Source organism: Oncorhynchus clarkii, chromosome 28 (assembly GCF_045791955.1).
Source record: "Oncorhynchus clarkii lewisi isolate Uvic-CL-2024 chromosome 28, UVic_Ocla_1.0, whole genome shotgun sequence".
Lineage (NCBI taxonomy): Eukaryota > Metazoa > Chordata > Actinopteri > Salmoniformes > Salmonidae > Oncorhynchus > Oncorhynchus clarkii.
In genome coordinates, this window is record NC_092174.1 from 37616870 (window position 1) to 37639712 (window position 22843).

At 36.0% G+C, this 22843-nt stretch overlaps 1 protein-coding gene across 1 annotated transcript in view; it reads right to left on the reverse strand.

The window, feature by feature from the left end:
- LOC139386942 (calmodulin-regulated spectrin-associated protein 2-like) overlaps positions 1–22843 on the reverse strand; it is a 136774-nt gene that overhangs the window by 21748 nt on the left and 92183 nt on the right. The window contains exon 5 of the mRNA XM_071132845.1: positions 3697–3838. Within this exon, the coding sequence (XP_070988946.1) occupies positions 3697–3838 (142 nt within the window). The remainder of the gene's footprint in view (positions 1–3696; positions 3839–22843) is intronic.

Below are 22843 nucleotides of genomic sequence, written 5' to 3' on the forward strand. Positions count from 1 at the left end.
GTGGCAGGTAGCCTAGTGGTTAGAGCTTGAATCCCCGAGCTGACAAGGTAACAATCTGTCGTTCTGCCCCTGAACAAGGCAGTTAACCCACTGTTCCCCTCAACAAGGCAGTTAACCCACTGTTCCCCTGAACAAGGTAGTTAACCCACTGTTCCCCTGAACAAGGTAGTTAACCCACTGTTCCCCTGAACAAGGTAGTTAACCCACTGTTCCCCTGAACAATGTAGTTAACCCACTGTTCCCCTGAACAAGGCAGTTAACCCACTGTTCCCCTGAACAAGGCAGTTAACCCACTGTTCCCCTGAACAATGTAGTTAACCCACTGTTCCCCTGAACAAGGCAGTTAACCCACTGTTCCCCTGAACAAGGCAGTTAACCCATTGTTCCCCTGAACAAGGCAGTTAACCCACTGTTCCCCTGAACAAGGTAGTTAACCCACTGTTCCCCTGAACAAGGCAGTTAACCCACTGTTCCCCTGAACAAGGCAGTTAACCCACTGTTCCCCTGAACAAGGCAGTTAACCCACTGTTCCCCTGAACAAGGCAGTTAACTCACTGTTCCCCTGAACAAGGCAGTTAACCCACTGTTCCCCTGAACAAGGTAGTTAACCCACTGTTCCCCTGAACAAGGCAGTTAACCCACTGTTCCCCTGAACAAGGCAGTTAACCCACTGTTCCCCTGAACAAGGCAGTTAACCCACTGTTCCCCTGAACAAGGCAGTTAACCCACTGTTCCCCTGAACAAGGCAGTTAACCCACTGTTCCCCTGAACAAGGCAGTTAACCCACTGTTCCCCTCAACAAGGCAGTTAACCCACTGTTCCCCTGAACAAGGCAGTTAACTCACTGTTCCCCTGAACAAGGCAGTTAACCCACTGTTCCCCTGAACAAGGCAGTTAACCCACTGTTCCCCTGAACAAGGTAGTTAACCCACTGTTCCCCTGAACAAGGCAGTTAACCCACTGTTCCCCTCAACAAGGCAGTTAACCCACTGTTCCCCTGAACAAGGCAGTTAACCCACTGTTCCCCTCAACAAGGCAGTTAACCCACTGTTCCCCTGAACAAGGCAGTTAACTCACTGTTCCCCTGAACAAGGCAGTTAACCCACTGTTCCCCTGAACAAGGCAGTTAACCCACTGTTCCCCTGAACAAGGTAGTTAACCCACTGTTCCCCTGAACAAGGCAGTTAACCCACTGTTCCCCTGAACAAGGCAGTTAACCCACTGTTCCCCTGAACAAGGTAGTTAACCCACTGTTCCCCTGAACAAGGCAGTTAACCCACTGTTCCCCTGAACAAGGCAGTTAACCCACTGTTCCCCTGAACAAGGCAGTTAACCCACTGTTCCCCTGAACAAGGCAGTTAACCCACTGTTCCCCTGAACAAGGCAGTTAACCCACTGTTCCCCTGAACAAGGCAGTTAACCCACTGTTCCCCTGAACAAGGCAGTTAACCCACTGTTCCCCTGAACAAGGCAGTTAACCCACTGTTCCCCTCAACAAGGCAGTTAACCCACTGTTCCCCTGAACAAGGCAGTTAACCCACTGTTCCCCGGTAGGCCGTCATTGTAAATAAGAATTTGTTCTTAACTGACTCGCCTAGTTAAATAAAGGTTAAATACAAAAACTATCCACCCTCTCTCTCTCTTTCCCTCATATCTTTCATTGCCCCCTCTCTCTCTAACTTTCTCTCCATCTCTCTCTGTCTCTTCCTCCCCACTCTCTCATGTTTCTCCATCTCTCTCTGTCTCTTCCTCCCCACTCTCTCATGTCTCTGCTCCCCTCTCTCTCTCCTACGCTATCTCTCATGATATGTATTTCACTCAGGTTTAATTGTTCATCCCCAAATGACACCATTATTATTGCATAAACCTGAACCTCATGGACTCTTTGACGTTGTTGGCCAAATTGTACACATTGACTTCATCACTAGGGGCTAATCTTCTTTCCAATGGAATCATTCTGGATCATATCTACTGGGCAGGATGGAGGGAAGCTATTCTCTCTCTTCTCTCTGTGTGTGTGTTAGCTATTCTCTCTCTTCTCTGTGTGTGTGTGTGTGTGTGAGCTATTCTCTCTCTTCTCTCTGTGTGTGTGTTAGCTATTCTCTCTCTTCTCTCTGTGTGTGTGTTAGCTATACTCTCTTCTCTCTGTGTGTGTGTTAGCTATACTCTCTCTTCTCTCTGTGTGTGTGTTAGCTATACTCTCTCTTTTCTCTGTGTGTGTTAGCTATACTCTCTCTTCTCTCTGTGTGTGTGTTAGCTATACTCTCTCTTCTCTCTGTGTGTGTGTTAGCTATACTCTCTCTTCTCTGTGTGTGTGTGTGTGTGAGCTATTCTCTTTCTTCTCTCTGTGTGTGTGTTAGCTATTCTCTCTCTTCTCTCTGTGTGTGTGTTAGCTATACTCTCTCTTCTCTCTGTGTGTGTGTTAGCTATACTCTCTCTTCTCTCTGTGTGTGTGTTAGCTATACTCTCTATTCTCTGTGTGTGTGTGTTAGCTATACTCTCTCTTCTCTCTGTGTGTGTGTTAGCTATACTCTCCCTTCTCTCTGTGTGTGTGTTAGCTATACTCTCTCTTCTCTCTGTGTGTGTGTTAGCTATACTCTCTCTTCTCTCTGTGTGTGTGTTAGCTATACTCTCTTTTCTCTGTGTGTGTGTGTGTGTTAGCTATACTCTCTCTTCTCTGTGTGTGTCTGTTAGCTATACTCTCTCTTCTCTCTGTGTGTCTGTTAGCTAGTCTCTCTCTTCTCTCTGTGTGTCTGTTAGCTATTCTCTCTCTTCTCTCTGTGTGTGTTAGCTATTCTCTCTTCTCTCTGTGTGTGTTAGCTATTCTCTCTCTCTCTGTGTGTTAGCTATTCTCTCTCTCTGTGTGTGTTAGCTATTCTCTCTCTTCTCTCTTCTGTGTGTGTTAGCTATTCTCTCTCTTCTCTCTTCTCTGTGTGTTAGCTATTCTCTGTAAGACTGAGATCATGGTGATAAGGGAGGTTCCTGTCAGCTGACAGGAATTTCAAGGTCAGGGGTCACTGTCACTGTTGTCTGCATGTCTAATGAAAAAAACAATATTGCTGTTGATGGTACTTTGACAACATCAATGATTTTAATTCATAAATGCAACGAGTCCATTTGGAATCCCTTTACAGCTGTTATCTGAATACTTGGACACAACAGTTGGCTGTAAATTATTTTTCTATTTTAAATAAATGTTGTGATTTTCAAACGGGAAAAACACATGTGGTTGTGTAATGGCAGGGTCAGGGGAAAGGTCATACCGTGGGGAAATTCCCTCTTCAGTTGTCTGTGAGTCTAATGGTTGAAACAATGTAGCTATTGATGCTACTGGTACTATTGATACTACTGCTACTGGTATCTTTTTCATTTACAAGTAATCATTTTCTTGAGCCCTGAGGTAATTCTGTTCCTAAACAGTCCCTCTCTAATACTTCAACAGCTGTTGGATGCATACTGTCACCTTATAGCTATCATACTGTCCAGCAAATATATTGTTTGCTGTGATTGAATGCCATATTTTCTAATATAACTAATTTCTGTGATTCTGGCCCAACTTCACCTATGCTCATCTGGTCAAACACTTGTGTAACGACAGCCTACTGTACTTTCCATTCTGAGTTACGTTACTGTAAAGCAGACCAACTAGAGAAGGCTACAGGTATGAAGTGATAGAATAATCCTCCTGTACGGTACCTTCCAGTCTGATGGACGTTGTGCAGTAGAAGTGAAGGAGTGCGGCCAGGGCACAGCCGTCTGTGTTGTCCTTCAACAGATTGTCCACCATGGGGAGTGATGGAGCTGCCCTCTGCTGGGCATACTCCCTCCTGTAGCGCGCCTGCAGCCATGGCAACAACAACACGGAGAGATAACGGTCAGTGACAGTTAATGTATGGAATCAGAGTAAGGAGAGGGACGTATGGATGTATATAAAGGCTCCTCACACTCAAATGTACACAAGCACTCTTTGTCACGCACAGATGCACTGTCACAGACACACAGACACATGCACGCACGCACACACACACACACACACACGCACACACACACACACACACGCACGCACGCACATACACACACACACACACACACACACACACACACACACACACACACACACACACACACAGTAGTTTGTAGAGACATTGACGGATCGACCAATACCATCTTTACTAGGCTATGATGCCATCCTTACTAGGCTATGATGCCCTCTTTATTAGGCTACGATGCCATCTTTACTAGGATACGATGCCCTCTTCACTAGGCTACGATGCCATCTTCACTAGGCTACGATGCCATCTTTACTAGGATACGATGCCATCTATACTAGGATACGATGCCATCTTTACTAGGCTACAATACCATCTTTACTAGGATACGATGCCATCTATACTAGGCTACAATACCATCTTTACTAGGATATGATGCCATCTTCACTAGGCTACGATGCCATCTTTACTAGGCTACGATGCCATCTTCACTAAGCTACGATGCCATCTTTACTAAGCTACGATGCCATCTTTACTAGGCTACGATGCCCTCTTAACTAGGCTACGATGCCATCTTCACTAGGCTACGATGCCATCTTTACTAGGCTACGATGCCATCTTTACTAGGATACGATGCCATCTTTACAAGGATACGATGCCATCTTTACTAGGATACGATGCCATCTTTACTAGGCTACGATGCCCTCTTTACTAGGCTACGATGCCATCTTTACTAGGCTACGATGCCATCTTTACTAGGCTACGATGCCCTCTTTACTAGGCTACGATGCCATCATTACTAGGTTACTTGACATTGTCCTGTACGGCATAGATGCTGTATCGTTATTGAATGAAAAAACAGTCAGGCAAACAGGCTACACATCCACTGTAACTACACCTAGGTCTTACTGTTCATTGATTGACACATTGATCTACATGAACCATTAGCACCAGATCAATCTACTGTTCTACAGTATCCTACAGGTATAAATCTACTGTTCTACAGTATCTTATAGGTATAAATCTACTGTTCTACAGGTATAAATCTACTGTTCTACAGTATCCTACAGGTATAAATCTACTGTTCTACAGTATCCTACAGGTATAAATCTACTGTTCTACAGTATCTTATAGGTATAAATCTACTGTTCTACAGGTATAAATCTACTGTTCTACAGTATCCTACAGGTATAAATCTACTGTTCTACAGGTATAAATCTACTGTTCTACAGTATCCTACAGGTATAAATCTACTGTTCTACAGGTATAAATCTACTGTTCTACAGTATCCTACAGGTATAAATCTACTGTTCTACAGTATCCTACAGGTATAAATCTACTGTTCTACAGGTATAAATCTACTGTTCTACAGTATCCTATAGGTATAAATCTACTGTTCTACAGTATCCTACAGGTATAAATCTACTGTTCTACAGGTATAAATCTACTGTTCTACAGTATCCTACAGGTATAAATCTACTGTTCTACAGGTATAAATCTACTGTTCTACAGTATCCTACAGGTATAAATCTACTGTTCTACAGGTATAAATCTACTGTTCTATAGGTATAAATCTACTGTTCTACAGTATCCTACAGGTATAAATCAACTGTTCTACAGTATCCTACAGGTATAAATCTACTGTTCTACAGTATCCTACAGGTATAAATCTACTGTTCTACAGGTATAAATCTACTGTTCTACAGTATCCTACAGGTATACATCTACTGTTCTACAGGTATAAATCTACTGTTCTACAGGTATAAATCTACTGTTCTACAGTATCCTACAGGTATAAATCTACTGTTCTACAGGTATAAATCTACTGTTCTACAGGTATAAATCTACTGTTCTACAGTATCCTACAGGTATAAATCTACTGTTCTACAGTATCCTACAGGTATAAATCTACTGTTCTACAGGTATAAATCTACTGTTCTACAGTATCCTACAGGTATAAATCTACTGTTCTACAGGTATAAATCTACTGTTCTACAGGTATAAATCTACTGTTCTACAGTATCCTACAGCTATAAATCTACTGTTCTACAGTATCCTATAGGTATAAATCTACTGTTCTACAGGTATAAATCTACTGTTCTACAAAGTCCTACAGGTATAAATCTACTGTTCTACAGGTATAAATCTACTGTTCTACAGTATCCTACAGGTATAAATCTACTGTTCTACAGTATCCTACAGGTATAAATCTACTGTTCTACAGTATCCTACAGGTATAAATCTACTGTTCTACAGTATCCTACAGGTATAAATCTACTGTTCTACAGGTATAAATCTACTGTTCTACAGTATCCTACAGGTATAAATCTACTGTTCTACAGTATCCTACAGGTATAAATCTACTGTTCTACAGGTATAAATCTACTGTTCTACAGTATCCTACAGGTATAAATCTACTGTTCTACAGTATCCTACAGGTATTAATCTACTGTTCTACAGGTATAAATCTACTGTTCTACAGTATCCTATAGGTATAAATCTACTGTTCTACAGTATCCTACAGGTATAAATCTACTGTTCTACAGGTATAAATCTACTGTTCTACAGGTATAAATCTACTGTTCTACAGTACCCTACAGGTATAAATCTACTGTTCTACAGGTATAAATCTACTGTTCTACAGTATCCTACAGGTATAAATCTACTGTTCTACAGGTATAAATCTACTGTTCTACAGTATCCTACAGGTATAAATCTACTGTTCTACAGGTATAAATCTACTGTTCTACAGTATCCTACAGGTATAAATCTACTGTTCTACAGTATCCTACAGGTATAAATCTACTGTTCTACAGTATCCTACAGGTATAAATCTACTGTTCTACAGTATCCTACAGGTATAAATCTACTGTTCTACAGGTATAAATCTACTGTTCTACAGTATCCTACAGGTATAAATCTACTGTTCTACAGGTATAAATCTACTGTTCTACAGTATCCTACAGGTATAAATCTACTGTTCTACAGTATCCTACAGGTATAAATCTACTGTTCTACAGTATCCTACAGGTATAAATCTACTGTTCTACAGGTATAAATCTACTGTTCTACAGTATCCTACAGGTATAAATCTACTGTTCTACAGTATCCTACAGGTATAAATCTACTGTTCTACAGTATCCTACAGGTATAAATCTACTGTTCTACAGTATCCTACAGGTATAAATCTACTGTTCTACAGTATCCTACAGGTATAAATCTACTGTTCTACAGGTATAAATCTACTGTTCTACAGTATCCTACAGGTATAAATCTACTGTTCTACAGGTATAAATCTACTGTTCTACAGTATCTTATAGGTATAAATCTACTGTTCTACAGTATCCCACAGGTATAAATCTACTGTTCTACAGTATCCTACAGGTATAAATCTACTGTTCTACAGTATCCTACAGGTATAAATCTACTGTTCTACAGTATCCTACAGGTATAAATCTACTGTTCTACAGGTATAAATCTACTGTTCTACAGTATCCTACAGGTATAAATCTACTGTTCTACAGTATCCTACAGGTATAAATCTACTGTTCTACAGGTATAAATCTACTGTTCTACAGTATCCTACAGGTATAAATCTACTGTTCTACAGTATCCTACAGGTATTAATCTACTGTTCTACAGGTATAAATCTACTGTTCTACAGTATCCTATAGGTATAAATCTACTGTTCTACAGTATCCTACAGGTATAAATCTACTGTTCTACAGGTATAAATCTACTGTTCTACAGGTATAAATCTACTGTTCTACAGTACCCTACAGGTATAAATCTACTGTTCTACAGGTATAAATCTACTGTTCTACAGTATCCTACAGGTATAAATCTACTGTTCTATAGGTATAAATCTACTGTTCTACAGTATCCTACAGGTATAAATCTACTGTTCTACAGTATCCTACAGGTATACATCTACTGTTCTACAGTATCCTACAGGTATAAATCTACTGTTCTACAGTACCCTACAGGTATAAATCTACTGTTCTACAGGTATAAATCTACTGTTCTACAGTATCCTACAGGTATAAATCTACTGTTCTACAGGTATAAATCTACTGTTCTACAGTATCCTACAGGTATAAATCTACTGTTCTACAGTATCCTACAGGTATAAATCTACTGTTCTACAGTATCCTACAGGTATAAATCTACTGTTCTACAGGTATAAATCTACTGTTCTACAGTATCCTACAGGTATAAATCTACTGTTCTACAGGTATAAATCTACTGTTCTACAGTATCCTACAGGTATAAATCTACTGTTCTACAGTATCCTACAGGTATAAATCTACTGTTCTACAGTATCCTACAGGTATAAATCTACTGTTCTACAGTATCCTACAGGTATAAATCTACTGTTCTACAGGTATAAATCTACTGTTCTACAGTATCCTACAGGTATAAATCTACTGTTCTACAGGTATAAATCTACTGTTCTACAGTATCCTACAGGTATAAATCTACTGTTCTACAGTATCCTACAGGTATAAATCTACTGTTCTACAGTATCCTACAGGTATAAATCTACTGTTCTACAGGTATAAATCTACTGTTCTACAGTATCCTACAGGTATAAATCTACTGTTCTACAGGTATAAATCTACTGTTCTACAGTATCCTATAGGTATAAATCTACTGTTCTACAGTATCTTATAGGTATAAATCTACTGTTCTACAGTATCCTACAGGTATAAATCTACTGTTCTACAGTATCCTATAGGTATAAATCTACTGTTCTACAGTATCCTACAGGTATAAATCTACTGTTCTACAGGTATAAATCTACTGTTCTACAGTATCCTACAGGTATAAATCTACTGTTCTACAGGTATAAATCTACTGTTCTACAGTATCCTACAGGTATACATCTACTGTTCTACAGTATCTTATAGGTATAAATCTACTGTTCTACAGGTATAAATCTACTGTTCTACAGTATCCTACAGGTATAAATCTACTGTACTACAGTATCCTACAGGTATAAATCTACTGTTCTACAGGTATAAATCTATTGTTCTACAGGTATAAATCTACTGTTCTACAGTATCCTACAGGTATAAATCTACTGTTCTACAGGTATAAATCTACTGTTCTACAGGTATAAATCTACTGTTCTACAGTATCCTACAGGTATAAATCTACTGTTCTACAGTATCCTACAGGTATAAATCTACTGTTCTACAGTATCCTACAGGTATAAATCTACTGTTCTACAGGTATAAATCTACTGTTCTACAGTATCCTACAGGTATAAATCTACTGTTCTACAGTATCCTACAGGTATAAATCTACTGTTCTACAGTATCTTATAGGTATAAATCTACTGTTCTACAGGTATAAATCTACTGTTCTACAGTATCCTACAGGTATAAATCTACTGTTCTACAGGTATAAATCTACTGTTCTACAGTATCCTACAGGTATAAATCTACTGTTCTACAGTATCCTATAGGTATAAATCTACTGTTCTACAGGTATAAATCTACTGTTCTACAAAGTCCTACAGGTATAAATCTACTGTTCTACAGGTATAAATCTACTGTTCTACAGTATCCTACAGGTATAAATCTACTGTTCTACAGTATCCTACAGGTATAAATCTACTGTTCTACAGTATCCTACAGGTATAAATCTACTGTTCTACAGTATCCTACAGGTATAAATCTACTGTTCTACAGGTATAAATCTACTGTTCTACAGTATCCTACAGGTATAAATCTACTGTTCTACAGTATCCTACAGGTATAAATCTACTGTTCTACAGGTATAAATCTACTGTTCTACAGTATCCTACAGGTATAAATCTACTGTTCTACAGTATCCTACAGGTATTAATCTACTGTTCTACAGGTATAAATCTACTGTTCTACAGTATCCTATAGGTATAAATCTACTGTTCTACAGTATCCTACAGGTATAAATCTACTGTTCTACAGGTATAAATCTACTGTTCTACAGGTATAAATCTACTGTTCTACAGTACCCTACAGGTATAAATCTACTGTTCTACAGGTATAAATCTACTGTTCTACAGTATCCTACAGGTATAAATCTACTGTTCTACAGGTATAAATCTACTGTTCTACAGTATCCTACAGGTATAAATCTACTGTTCTACAGGTATAAATCTACTGTTCTACAGTATCCTACAGGTATAAATCTACTGTTCTACAGTATCCTACAGGTATAAATCTACTGTTCTACAGTATCCTACAGGTATAAATCTACTGTTCTACAGTATCCTACAGGTATAAATCTACTGTTCTACAGGTATAAATCTACTGTTCTACAGTATCCTACAGGTATAAATCTACTGTTCTACAGGTATAAATCTACTGTTCTACAGTATCCTACAGGTATAAATCTACTGTTCTACAGTATCCTACAGGTATAAATCTACTGTTCTACAGTATCCTACAGGTATAAATCTACTGTTCTACAGGTATAAATCTACTGTTCTACAGTATCCTACAGGTATAAATCTACTGTTCTACAGTATCCTACAGGTATAAATCTACTGTTCTACAGTATCCTACAGGTATAAATCTACTGTTCTACAGTATCCTACAGGTATAAATCTACTGTTCTACAGTATCCTACAGGTATAAATCTACTGTTCTGTTCTACAGGTATAAATCTACTGTTCTACAGTATCCTACAGGTATAAATCTACTGTTCTACAGGTATAAATCTACTGTTCTACAGTATCTTATAGGTATAAATCTACTGTTCTACAGTATCCCACAGGTATAAATCTACTGTTCTACAGTATCCTACAGGTATAAATCTACTGTTCTACAGTATCCTACAGGTATAAATCTACTGTTCTACAGTATCCTACAGGTATAAATCTACTGTTCTACAGGTATAAATCTACTGTTCTACAGTATCCTACAGGTATAAATCTACTGTTCTACAGTATCCTACAGGTATAAATCTACTGTTCTACAGGTATAAATCTACTGTTCTACAGTATCCTACAGGTATAAATCTACTGTTCTACAGTATCCTACAGGTATTAATCTACTGTTCTACAGGTATAAATCTACTGTTCTACAGTATCCTATAGGTATAAATCTACTGTTCTACAGTATCCTACAGGTATAAATCTACTGTTCTACAGGTATAAATCTACTGTTCTACAGGTATAAATCTACTGTTCTACAGTACCCTACAGGTATAAATCTACTGTTCTACAGGTATAAATCTACTGTTCTACAGTATCCTACAGGTATAAATCTACTGTTCTATAGGTATAAATCTACTGTTCTACAGTATCCTACAGGTATAAATCTACTGTTCTACAGTATCCTACAGGTATACATCTACTGTTCTACAGTATCCTACAGGTATAAATCTACTGTTCTACAGTACCCTACAGGTATAAATCTACTGTTCTACAGGTATAAATCTACTGTTCTACAGTATCCTACAGGTATAAATCTACTGTTCTACAGGTATAAATCTACTGTTCTACAGTATCCTACAGGTATAAATCTACTGTTCTACAGTATCCTACAGGTATAAATCTACTGTTCTACAGTATCCTACAGGTGTAAATCTACTGTTCTACAGGTATAAATCTACTGTTCTACAGTATCCTACAGGTATAAATCTACTGTTCTACAGGTATAAATCTACTGTTCTACAGTATCCTACAGGTATAAATCTACTGTTCTACAGTATCCTACAGGTATAAATCTACTGTTCTACAGTATCCTACAGGTATAAATCTACTGTTCTACAGTATCCTACAGGTATAAATCTACTGTTCTACAGGTATAAATCTACTGTTCTACAGTATCCTACAGGTATAAATCTACTGTTCTACAGGTATAAATCTACTGTTCTACAGTATCCTACAGGTATAAATCTACTGTTCTACAGTATCCTACAGGTATAAATCTACTGTTCTACAGTATCCTACAGGTATAAATCTACTGTTCTACAGGTATAAATCTACTGTTCTACAGTATCCTACAGGTATAAATCTACTGTTCTACAGGTATAAATCTACTGTTCTACAGTATCCTATAGGTATAAATCTACTGTTCTACAGTATCTTATAGGTATAAATCTACTGTTCTACAGTATCCTACAGGTATAAATCTACTGTTCTACAGTATCCTATAGGTATAAATCTACTGTTCTACAGTATCCTACAGGTATAAATCTACTGTTCTACAGGTATAAATCTACTGTTCTACAGTATCCTACAGGTATAAATCTACTGTTCTACAGGTATAAATCTACTGTTCTACAGTATCCTACAGGTATACATCTACTGTTCTACAGTATCTTATAGGTATAAATCTACTGTTCTACAGGTATAAATCTACTGTTCTACAGTATCCTACAGGTATAAATCTACTGTTCTACAGTATCCTACAGGTATAAATCTACTGTTCTACAGTATCCTACAGGTATAAATCTACTGTTCTACAGGTATAAATCTACTGTTCTACAGTATCCTACAGGTATAAATCTACTGTTCTACAGGTATAAATCTACTGTTCTACAGTATCTTATAGGTATAAATCTACTGTTCTACAGTATCCCACAGGTATAAATCTACTGTTCTACAGTATCCTACAGGTATAAATCTACTGTTCTACAGTATCCTACAGGTATAAATCTACTGTTCTACAGTATCCTACAGGTATAAATCTACTGTTCTACAGGTATAAATCTACTGTTCTACAGTATCCTACAGGTATAAATCTACTGTTCTACAGTATCCTACAGGTATAAATCTACTGTTCTACAGGTATAAATCTACTGTTCTACAGTATCCTACAGGTATAAATCTACTGTTCTACAGTATCCTACAGGTATTAATCTACTGTTCTACAGGTATAAATCTACTGTTCTACAGTATCCTATAGGTATAAATCTACTGTTCTACAGTATCCTACAGGTATAAATCTACTGTTCTACAGGTATAAATCTACTGTTCTACAGGTATAAATCTACTGTTCTACAGTACCCTACAGGTATAAATCTACTGTTCTACAGGTATAAATCTACTGTTCTACAGTATCCTACAGGTATAAATCTACTGTTCTATAGGTATAAATCTACTGTTCTACAGTATCCTACAGGTATAAATCTACTGTTCTACAGTATCCTACAGGTATACATCTACTGTTCTACAGTATCCTACAGGTATAAATCTACTGTTCTACAGTACCCTACAGGTATAAATCTACTGTTCTACAGGTATAAATCTACTGTTCTACAGTATCCTACAGGTATAAATCTACTGTTCTACAGGTATAAATCTACTGTTCTACAGTATCCTACAGGTATAAATCTACTGTTCTACAGTATCCTACAGGTATAAATCTACTGTTCTACAGTATCCTACAGGTATAAATCTACTGTTCTACAGGTATAAATCTACTGTTCTACAGTATCCTACAGGTATAAATCTACTGTTCTACAGGTATAAATCTACTGTTCTACAGTATCCTACAGGTATAAATCTACTGTTCTACAGTATCCTACAGGTATAAATCTACTGTTCTACAGTATCCTACAGGTATAAATCTACTGTTCTACAGTATCCTACAGGTATAAATCTACTGTTCTACAGGTATAAATCTACTGTTCTACAGTATCCTACAGGTATAAATCTACTGTTCTACAGGTATAAATCTACTGTTCTACAGTATCCTACAGGTATAAATCTACTGTTCTACAGTATCCTACAGGTATAAATCTACTGTTCTACAGTATCCTACAGGTATAAATCTACTGTTCTACAGGTATAAATCTACTGTTCTACAGTATCCTACAGGTATAAATCTACTGTTCTACAGGTATAAATCTACTGTTCTACAGTATCCTATAGGTATAAATCTACTGTTCTACAGTATCTTATAGGTATAAATCTACTGTTCTACAGTATCCTACAGGTATAAATCTACTGTTCTACAGTATCCTATAGGTATAAATCTACTGTTCTACAGTATCCTACAGGTATAAATCTACTGTTCTACAGGTATAAATCTACTGTTCTACAGTATCCTACAGGTATAAATCTACTGTTCTACAGGTATAAATCTACTGTTCTACAGTATCCTACAGGTATACATCTACTGTTCTACAGTATCTTATAGGTATAAATCTACTGTTCTACAGGTATAAATCTACTGTTCTACAGTATCCTACAGGTATAAATCTACTGTACTACAGTATCCTACAGGTATAAATCTACTGTTCTACAGGTATAAATCTATTGTTCTACAGGTATAAATCTACTGTTCTACAGTATCCTACAGGTATAAATCTACTGTTCTACAGGTATAAATCTACTGTTCTACAGGTATAAATCTACTGTTCTACAGTATCCTACAGGTATAAATCTACTGTTCTACAGTATCCTACAGGTATAAATCTACTGTTCTACAGTATCCTACAGGTATAAATCTACTGTTCTACAGGTATAAATCTACTGTTCTACAGTATCCTACAGGTATAAATCTACTGTTCTACAGGTATAAATCTACTGTTCTACAGTATCCTACAGGTATAAATCTACTGTTCTACAGGTATAAATCTACTGTTCTACAGTATCCTACAGGTATAAATCTACTGTTCTACAGTATCCTACAGGTATAAATCTACTGTTCTACAGTATCCTACAGGTATAAATCTACTGTTCTACAGTATCCTACAGGTATAAATCTACTGTTCTACAGGTATAAATCTACTGTTCTACAGTATCCTACAGGTATAAATCTACTGTTCTACAGGTATAAATCTACTGTTCTACAGTATCCTACAGGTATAAATCTACTGTTCTACAGTATCCTACAGGTATAAATCTACTGTTCTACAGTATCCTACAGGTATAAATCTACTGTTCTACAGGTATAAATCTACTGTTCTACAGTATCCTACAGGTATAAATCTACTGTTCTACAGGTATAAATCTACTGTTCTACAGTATCCTATAGGTATAAATCTACTGTTCTACAGTATCTTATAGGTATAAATCTACTGTTCTACAGTATCCTACAGGTATAAATCTACTGTTCTACAGTATCCTATAGGTATAAATCTACTGTTCTACAGTATCCTACAGGTATAAATCTACTGTTCTACAGGTATAAATCTACTGTTCTACAGTATCCTACAGGTATAAATCTACTGTTCTACAGGTATAAATCTACTGTTCTACAGTATCCTACAGGTATACATCTACTGTTCTACAGTATCTTATAGGTATAAATCTACTGTTCTACAGGTATAAATCTACTGTTCTACAGTATCCTACAGGTATAAATCTACTGTACTACAGTATCCTACAGGTATAAATCTACTGTTCTACAGGTATAAATCTATTGTTCTACAGGTATAAATCTACTGTTCTACAGTATCCTACAGGTATAAATCTACTGTTCTACAGGTATAAATCTACTGTTCTACAGGTATAAATCTACTGTTCTACAGTATCCTACAGGTATAAATCTACTGTTCTACAGTATCCTACAGGTATAAATCTACTGTTCTACAGTATCCTACAGGTATAAATCTACTGTTCTACAGGTATAAATCTACTGTTCTACAGTATCCTACAGGTATAAATCTACTGTTCTACAGTATCCTACAGGTATAAATCTACTGTTCTACAGTATCTTATAGGTATAAATCTACTGTTCTACAGGTATAAATCTACTGTTCTACAGTATCCTACAGGTATAAATCTACTGTTCTACAGGTATAAATCTACTGTTCTACAGTATAATACAGGTATAAATCTACTGTTCTACAGTATCCTACAGGTATAAATCTACTGTTCTACAGGTATAAATCTACTGTTCTACAGTATCCTACAGGTATAAATCTACTGTTCTACAGGTATAAATCTACTGTTCTACAGTATCCTACAGGTATAAATCTACTGTTCTACAGGTATAAATCTACTGTTCTACAGTATCCTACAGGTATAAATCTACTGTTCTACAGTATCCTACAGGTATAAATCTACTGTTCTACAGTATCCTACAGGTATAAATCTACTGTTCTACAGTATCCTACAGGTATAAATCTACTGTTCTACAGTATCCTACAGGTATAAATCTACTGTTCTACAGTATCCTACAGGTATAAATCAACTGTTCTACAGTATCCTACAGGTATAACTCAACTGTTCTACAGGTATAAATCTACTGTTCTACAGTATCCTACAGGTATAAATCTACTGTTCTACAGGTATAAATCTACTGTTCTACAGGTATAAATCTACTGTTCTACAGGTATAAATCTACTGTTCTACAGTATCCTACAGGTATAAATCTACTGTTCTACAGGTATAAATCTACTGTTCTACAGTATCCTACAGGTATAAATCTACTGTTCTACAGGTATAAATCTACTGTTCTACAGTATCCTACAGGTATAAATCTACTGTTCTACAGGTATAAATCTACTGTTCTACAGTATCCTATAGGTATAAATCTACTGTTCTACAGTATCCTACAGGTATAAATCTACTGTTCTACAGGTATAAATCTACTGTTCTACAGTATCCTACAGGTATAAATATACTGTTCTACAGGTATAAATCTACTGTTCTACAGGTATAAATCTACTGTTCTACAGGTATAAATCTACTGTTCTACAGTATCCTACAGGTATAAATCTACTGTTCTACAGGTATAAATCTACTGTTCTACAGTATCCTACAGGTATAAATCTACTGTTCTACAGGTATAAATCTACTGTTCTACAGTATCCTACAGGTATAAATCTACTGTTCTACAGGTATAAATCTACTGTTCTACAGTATCCTATAGGTATAAATCTACTGTTCTACAGTATCTTATAGGTATAAATCTACTGTTCTACAGTATCCTACAGGTATAAATCTACTGTTCTACAGTATCCTATAGGTATAAATCTACTGTTCTACAGTATCCTACAGGTATAAATCTACTGTTCTACAGGTATAAATCTACTGTTCTACAGTATCCTACAGGTATAAATCTACTGTTCTACAGGTATAAATCTACTGTTCTACAGTATCCTACAGGTATACATCTACTGTTCTACAGTATCTTATAGGTATAAATCTACTGTTCTACAGGTATAAATCTACTGTTCTACAGTATCCTACAGGTATAAATCTACTGTTCTACAGTATCCTACAGGTATAAATCTACTGTTCTACAGTATCCTACAGGTATAAATCTACTGTTCTACAGGTATAAATCTACTGTTCTACAGTATCCTACAGGTATAAATCTACTGTTCTACAGGTATAAATCTACTGTTCTACAGTATCTTATAGGTATAAATCTACTGTTCTACAGTATCCCACAGGTATAAATCTACTGTTCTACAGTATCCTACAGGTATAAATCTACTGTTCTACAGTATCCTACAGGTATAAATCTACTGTTCTACAGTATCCTACAGGTATAAATCTACTGTTCTACAGGTATAAATCTACTGTTCTACAGTATCCTACAGGTATAAATCTACTGTTCTACAGTATCCTACAGGTATAAATCTACTGTTCTACAGGTATAAATCTACTGTTCTACAGTATCCTACAGGTATAAATCTACTGTTCTACAGTATCCTACAGGTATTAATCTACTGTTCTACAGGTATAAATCTACTGTTCTACAGTATCCTATAGGTATAAATCTACTGTTCTACAGTATCCTACAGGTATAAATCTACTGTTCTACAGGTATAAATCTACTGTTCTACAGGTATAAATCTACTGTTCTACAGTACCCTACAGGTATAAATCTACTGTTCTACAGGTATAAATCTACTGTTCTACAGTATCCTACAGGTATAAATCTACTGTTCTATAGGTATAAATCTACTGTTCTACAGTATCCTACAGGTATAAATCTACTGTTCTACAGTATCCTACAGGTATACATCTACTGTTCTACAGTATCCTACAGGTATAAATCTACTGTTCTACAGTACCCTACAGGTATAAATCTACTGTTCTACAGGTATAAATCTACTGTTCTACAGTATCCTACAGGTATAAATCTACTGTTCTACAGGTATAAATCTACTGTTCTACAGTATCCTACAGGTATAAATCTACTGTTCTACAGTATCCTACAGGTATAAATCTACTGTTCTACAGTATCCTACAGGTATAAATCTACTGTTCTACAGGTATAAATCTACTGTTCTACAGTATCCTACAGGTATAAATCTACTGTTCTACAGGTATAAATCTACTGTTCTACAGTATCCTACAGGTATAAATCTACTGTTCTACAGTATCCTACAGGTATAAATCTACTGTTCTACAGTATCCTACAGGTATAAATCTACTGTTCTACAGTATCCTACAGGTATAAATCTACTGTTCTACAGGTATAAATCTACTGTTCTACAGTATCCTACAGGTATAAATCTACTGTTCTACAGGTATAAATCTACTGTTCTACAGTATCCTACAGGTATAAATCTACTGTTCTACAGTATCCTACAGGTATAAATCTACTGTTCTACAGTATCCTACAGGTATAAATCTACTGTTCTACAGGTATAAATCTACTGTTCTACAGTATCCTACAGGTATAAATCTACTGTTCTACAGGTATAAATCTACTGTTCTACAGTATCCTATAGGTATAAATCTACTGTTCTACAGTATCTTATAGGTATAAATCTACTGTTCTACAGTATCCTACAGGTATAAATCTACTGTTCTACAGTATCCTATAGGTATAAATCTACTGTTCTACAGTATCCTACAGGTATAAATCTACTGTTCTACAGGTATAAATCTACTGTTCTACAGTATCCTACAGGTATAAATCTACTGTTCTACAGGTATAAATCTACTGTTCTACAGTATCCTACAGGTATACATCTACTGTTCTACAGTATCTTATAGGTATAAATCTACTGTTCTACAGGTATAAATCTACTGTTCTACAGTATCCTACAGGTATAAATCTACTGTACTACAGTATCCTACAGGTATAAATCTACTGTTCTACAGGTATAAATCTATTGTTCTACAGGTATAAATCTACTGTTCTACAGTATCCTACAGGTATAAATCTACTGTTCTACAGGTATAAATCTACTGTTCTACAGGTATAAATCTACTGTTCTACAGTATCCTACAGGTATAAATCTACTGTTCTACAGTATCCTACAGGTATAAATCTACTGTTCTACAGTATCCTACAGGTATAAATCTACTGTTCTACAGGTATAAATCTACTGTTCTACAGTATCCTACAGGTATAAATCTACTGTTCTACAGTATCCTACAGGTATAAATCTACTGTTCTACAGTATCTTATAGGTATAAATCTACTGTTCTACAGGTATAAATCTACTGTTCTACAGTATCCTACAGGTATAAATCTACTGTTCTACAGGTATAAATCTACTGTTCTACAGTATAATACAGGTATAAATCTACTGTTCTACAGTATCCTACAGGTATAAATCTACTGTTCTACAGTATCTTATAGGTATAAATCTACTGTTCTACAGGTATAAATCTACTGTTCTACAGTATCCTACAGGTATAAATCTACTGTTCTACAGGTATAAATCTACTGTTCTACAGTATCCTACAGGTATAAATCTACTGTTCTACAGGTATAAATCTACTGTTCTACAGTATCCTACAGGTATAAATCTACTGTTCTACAGGTATAAATCTACTGTTCTACAGTATCCTACAGGTATAAATCTACTGTTCTACAGTATCCTACAGGTATAAATCTACTGTTCTACAGTATCCTACAGGTATAAATCTACTGTTCTACAGTATCCTACAGGTATAAATCTACTGTTCTACAGTATCCTACAGGTATAAATCTACTGTTCTACAGTATCCTACAGGTATAAATCAACTGTTCTACAGTATCCTACAGGTATAACTCAACTGTTCTACAGGTATAAATCTACTGTTCTACAGTATCCTACAGGTATAAATCTACTGTTCTACAGGTATAAATCTACTGTTCTACAGGTATAAATCTACTGTTCTACAGGTATAAATCTACTGTTCTACAGTATCCTACAGGTATAAATCTACTGTTCTACAGGTATAAATCTACTGTTCTACAGTATCCTACAGGTATAAATCTACTGTTCTACAGGTATAAATCTACTGTTCTACAGTATCCTACAGGTATAAATCTACTGTTCTACAGGTATAAATCTACTGTTCTACAGTATCCTATAGGTATAAATCTACTGTTCTACAGTATCCTACAGGTATAAATCTACTGTTCTACAGGTATAAATCTACTGTTCTACAGTATCCTACAGGTATAAATATACTGTTCTACAGGTATAAATCTACTGTTCTACAGGTATAAATCTACTGTTCTACAGGTATAAATCTACTGTTCTACAGTATCCTACAGGTATAAATCTACTGTTCTACAGGTATAAATCTACTGTTCTACAGTATCCTACAGGTATAAATCTACTGTTCTACAGTATCCTACAGGTATAAATCTACTGTTCTACAGCATCCAACAGGTATAAATCTACTGTTCTACAGTATCCTACAGGTATAAATCTACTGTTCTACAGTATCCTACAGGTATAAATCTACTGTTCTACAGTATCCTACAGGTATAAATCTACTGTTCTACAGGTATAAATCTACTGTTCTACAGGTATAAATCTACTGTTCTACAGTATCCTACAGGTATAAATCTACTGTTCTACAGGTATAAATCTACTGTTCTACAGGTATAAATCTACTGTTCTACAGTATCCTACAGGTATAAATCTACTGTTCTACAGTATCCTACAGGTATAAATCTACTGTTCTACAGGTATAAATCTACTGTTCTACAGGTATAAATCTACTGTTCTACAGTATCCTACAGGTATAAATCTACTGTTCTACAGGTATAAATCTACTGTTCTACAGTATCCTACAGGTATAAATCTACTGTTCTACAGTATCCTATAGGTATAAATCTACTGTTCTACAGTATCCTACAGGTATAAATCTACTGTTCTACAGTATCCTACAGGTATAAATCTACTGTTCTACAGTATCCTACAGGTATAAATCTACTGTTCTACAGTATCCTACAGGTATAAATCTACTGTTCTACAGTATCCTACAGGTATAAATCTACTGTTCTACAGGTATAAATCTACTGTTCTACAGTATCCTACAGGTATAAATCTACTGTTCTACAGGTATAAATCTACTGTTCTACAGTATCCTACAGGTATAAATCTACTGTTCTACAGTATCCTACAGGTATAAATCTACTGTTCTACAGTATTCTACAGGTATAAATCTACTGTTCTACAGTATCCTACAGGTATAAATCTACTGTTCTACAGGTATAAATCTACTGTTCTACAGTATCCTACAGGTATAAATCTACTGTTCTACAGGTATAAATCTACTGTTCTACAGTATCCTACAGGTATAAATCTACTGTTCTACAGTATCCTACAGGTATAAATCTACTGTTCTACAGTATCCTACAGGTATAAATCTACTGTTCTACAGTATTCTACAGGTATAAATCAACTGTTCTACAGTATCCTACAGGTATAAATCTACTGTTCTACAGTATCCTACAGGTATAAATATACTGTTCTACAGGTATAAATCTACTGTTCTACAGGTATAAATCTACTGTTCTACAGGTATAAATCTACTGTTCTACAGTATCCTACAGGTATAAATCTACTGTTCTACAGGTATAAATCTACTGTTCTACAGTATCCTACAGGTATAAATCTACTGTTCTACAGTATCCTACAGGTATAAATCTACTGTTCTACAGCATCCAACAGGTATAAATCTACTGTTCTACAGTATCCTACAGGTATAAATCTACTGTTCTACAGTATCCTACAGGTATAAATCTACTGTTCTACAGTATCCTACAGGTATAAATCTACTGTTCTACAGGTATAAATCTACTGTTCTACAGGTATAAATCTACTGTTCTACAGTATCCTACAGGTATAAATCTACTGTTCTACAGGTATAAATCTACTGTTCTACAGGTATAAATCTACTGTTCTACAGTATCCTACAGGTATAAATCTACTGTTCTACAGTATCCTACAGGTATAAATCTACTGTTCTACAGGTATAAATCTACTGTTCTACAGGTATAAATCTACTGTTCTACAGTATCCTACAGGTATAAATCTACTGTTCTACAGGTATAAATCTACTGTTCTACAGTATCCTACAGGTATAAATCTACTGTTCTACAGTATCCTATAGGTATAAATCTACTGTTCTACAGTATCCTACAGGTATAAATCTACTGTTCTACAGTATCCTACAGGTATAAATCTACTGTTCTACAGTATCCTACAGGTATAAATCTACTGTTCTACAGTATCCTACAGGTATAAATCTACTGTTCTACAGTATCCTACAGGTATAAATCTACTGTTCTACAGGTATAAATCTACTGTTCTACAGTATCCTACAGGTATAAATCTACTGTTCTAGAGTATGCTACAGGTATAAATCTACTGTTCTACAGGTATAAATCTACTGTTCTACAGGTATAAATCTACTGTTCTACAGGTATAAATCTACTGTTCTACAGTATCCTACAGGTATAAATCTACTGTTCTACAGGTATAAATCTACTGTTCTACAGGTATAAATCTACTGTTCTACAGTATCCTACAGGTATAAATCTACTGTTCTACAGTATCCTACAGGTATAAATCTACTGTTCTACAGTATCCTACAGGTATAAATCTACTGTTCTACAGTATCCTACAGGTATAAATCTACTGTTCTACAGGTATAAATCTACTGTTCTACAGTACCCTACAGGTATAAATCTACTGTTCTACAGGTATAAATC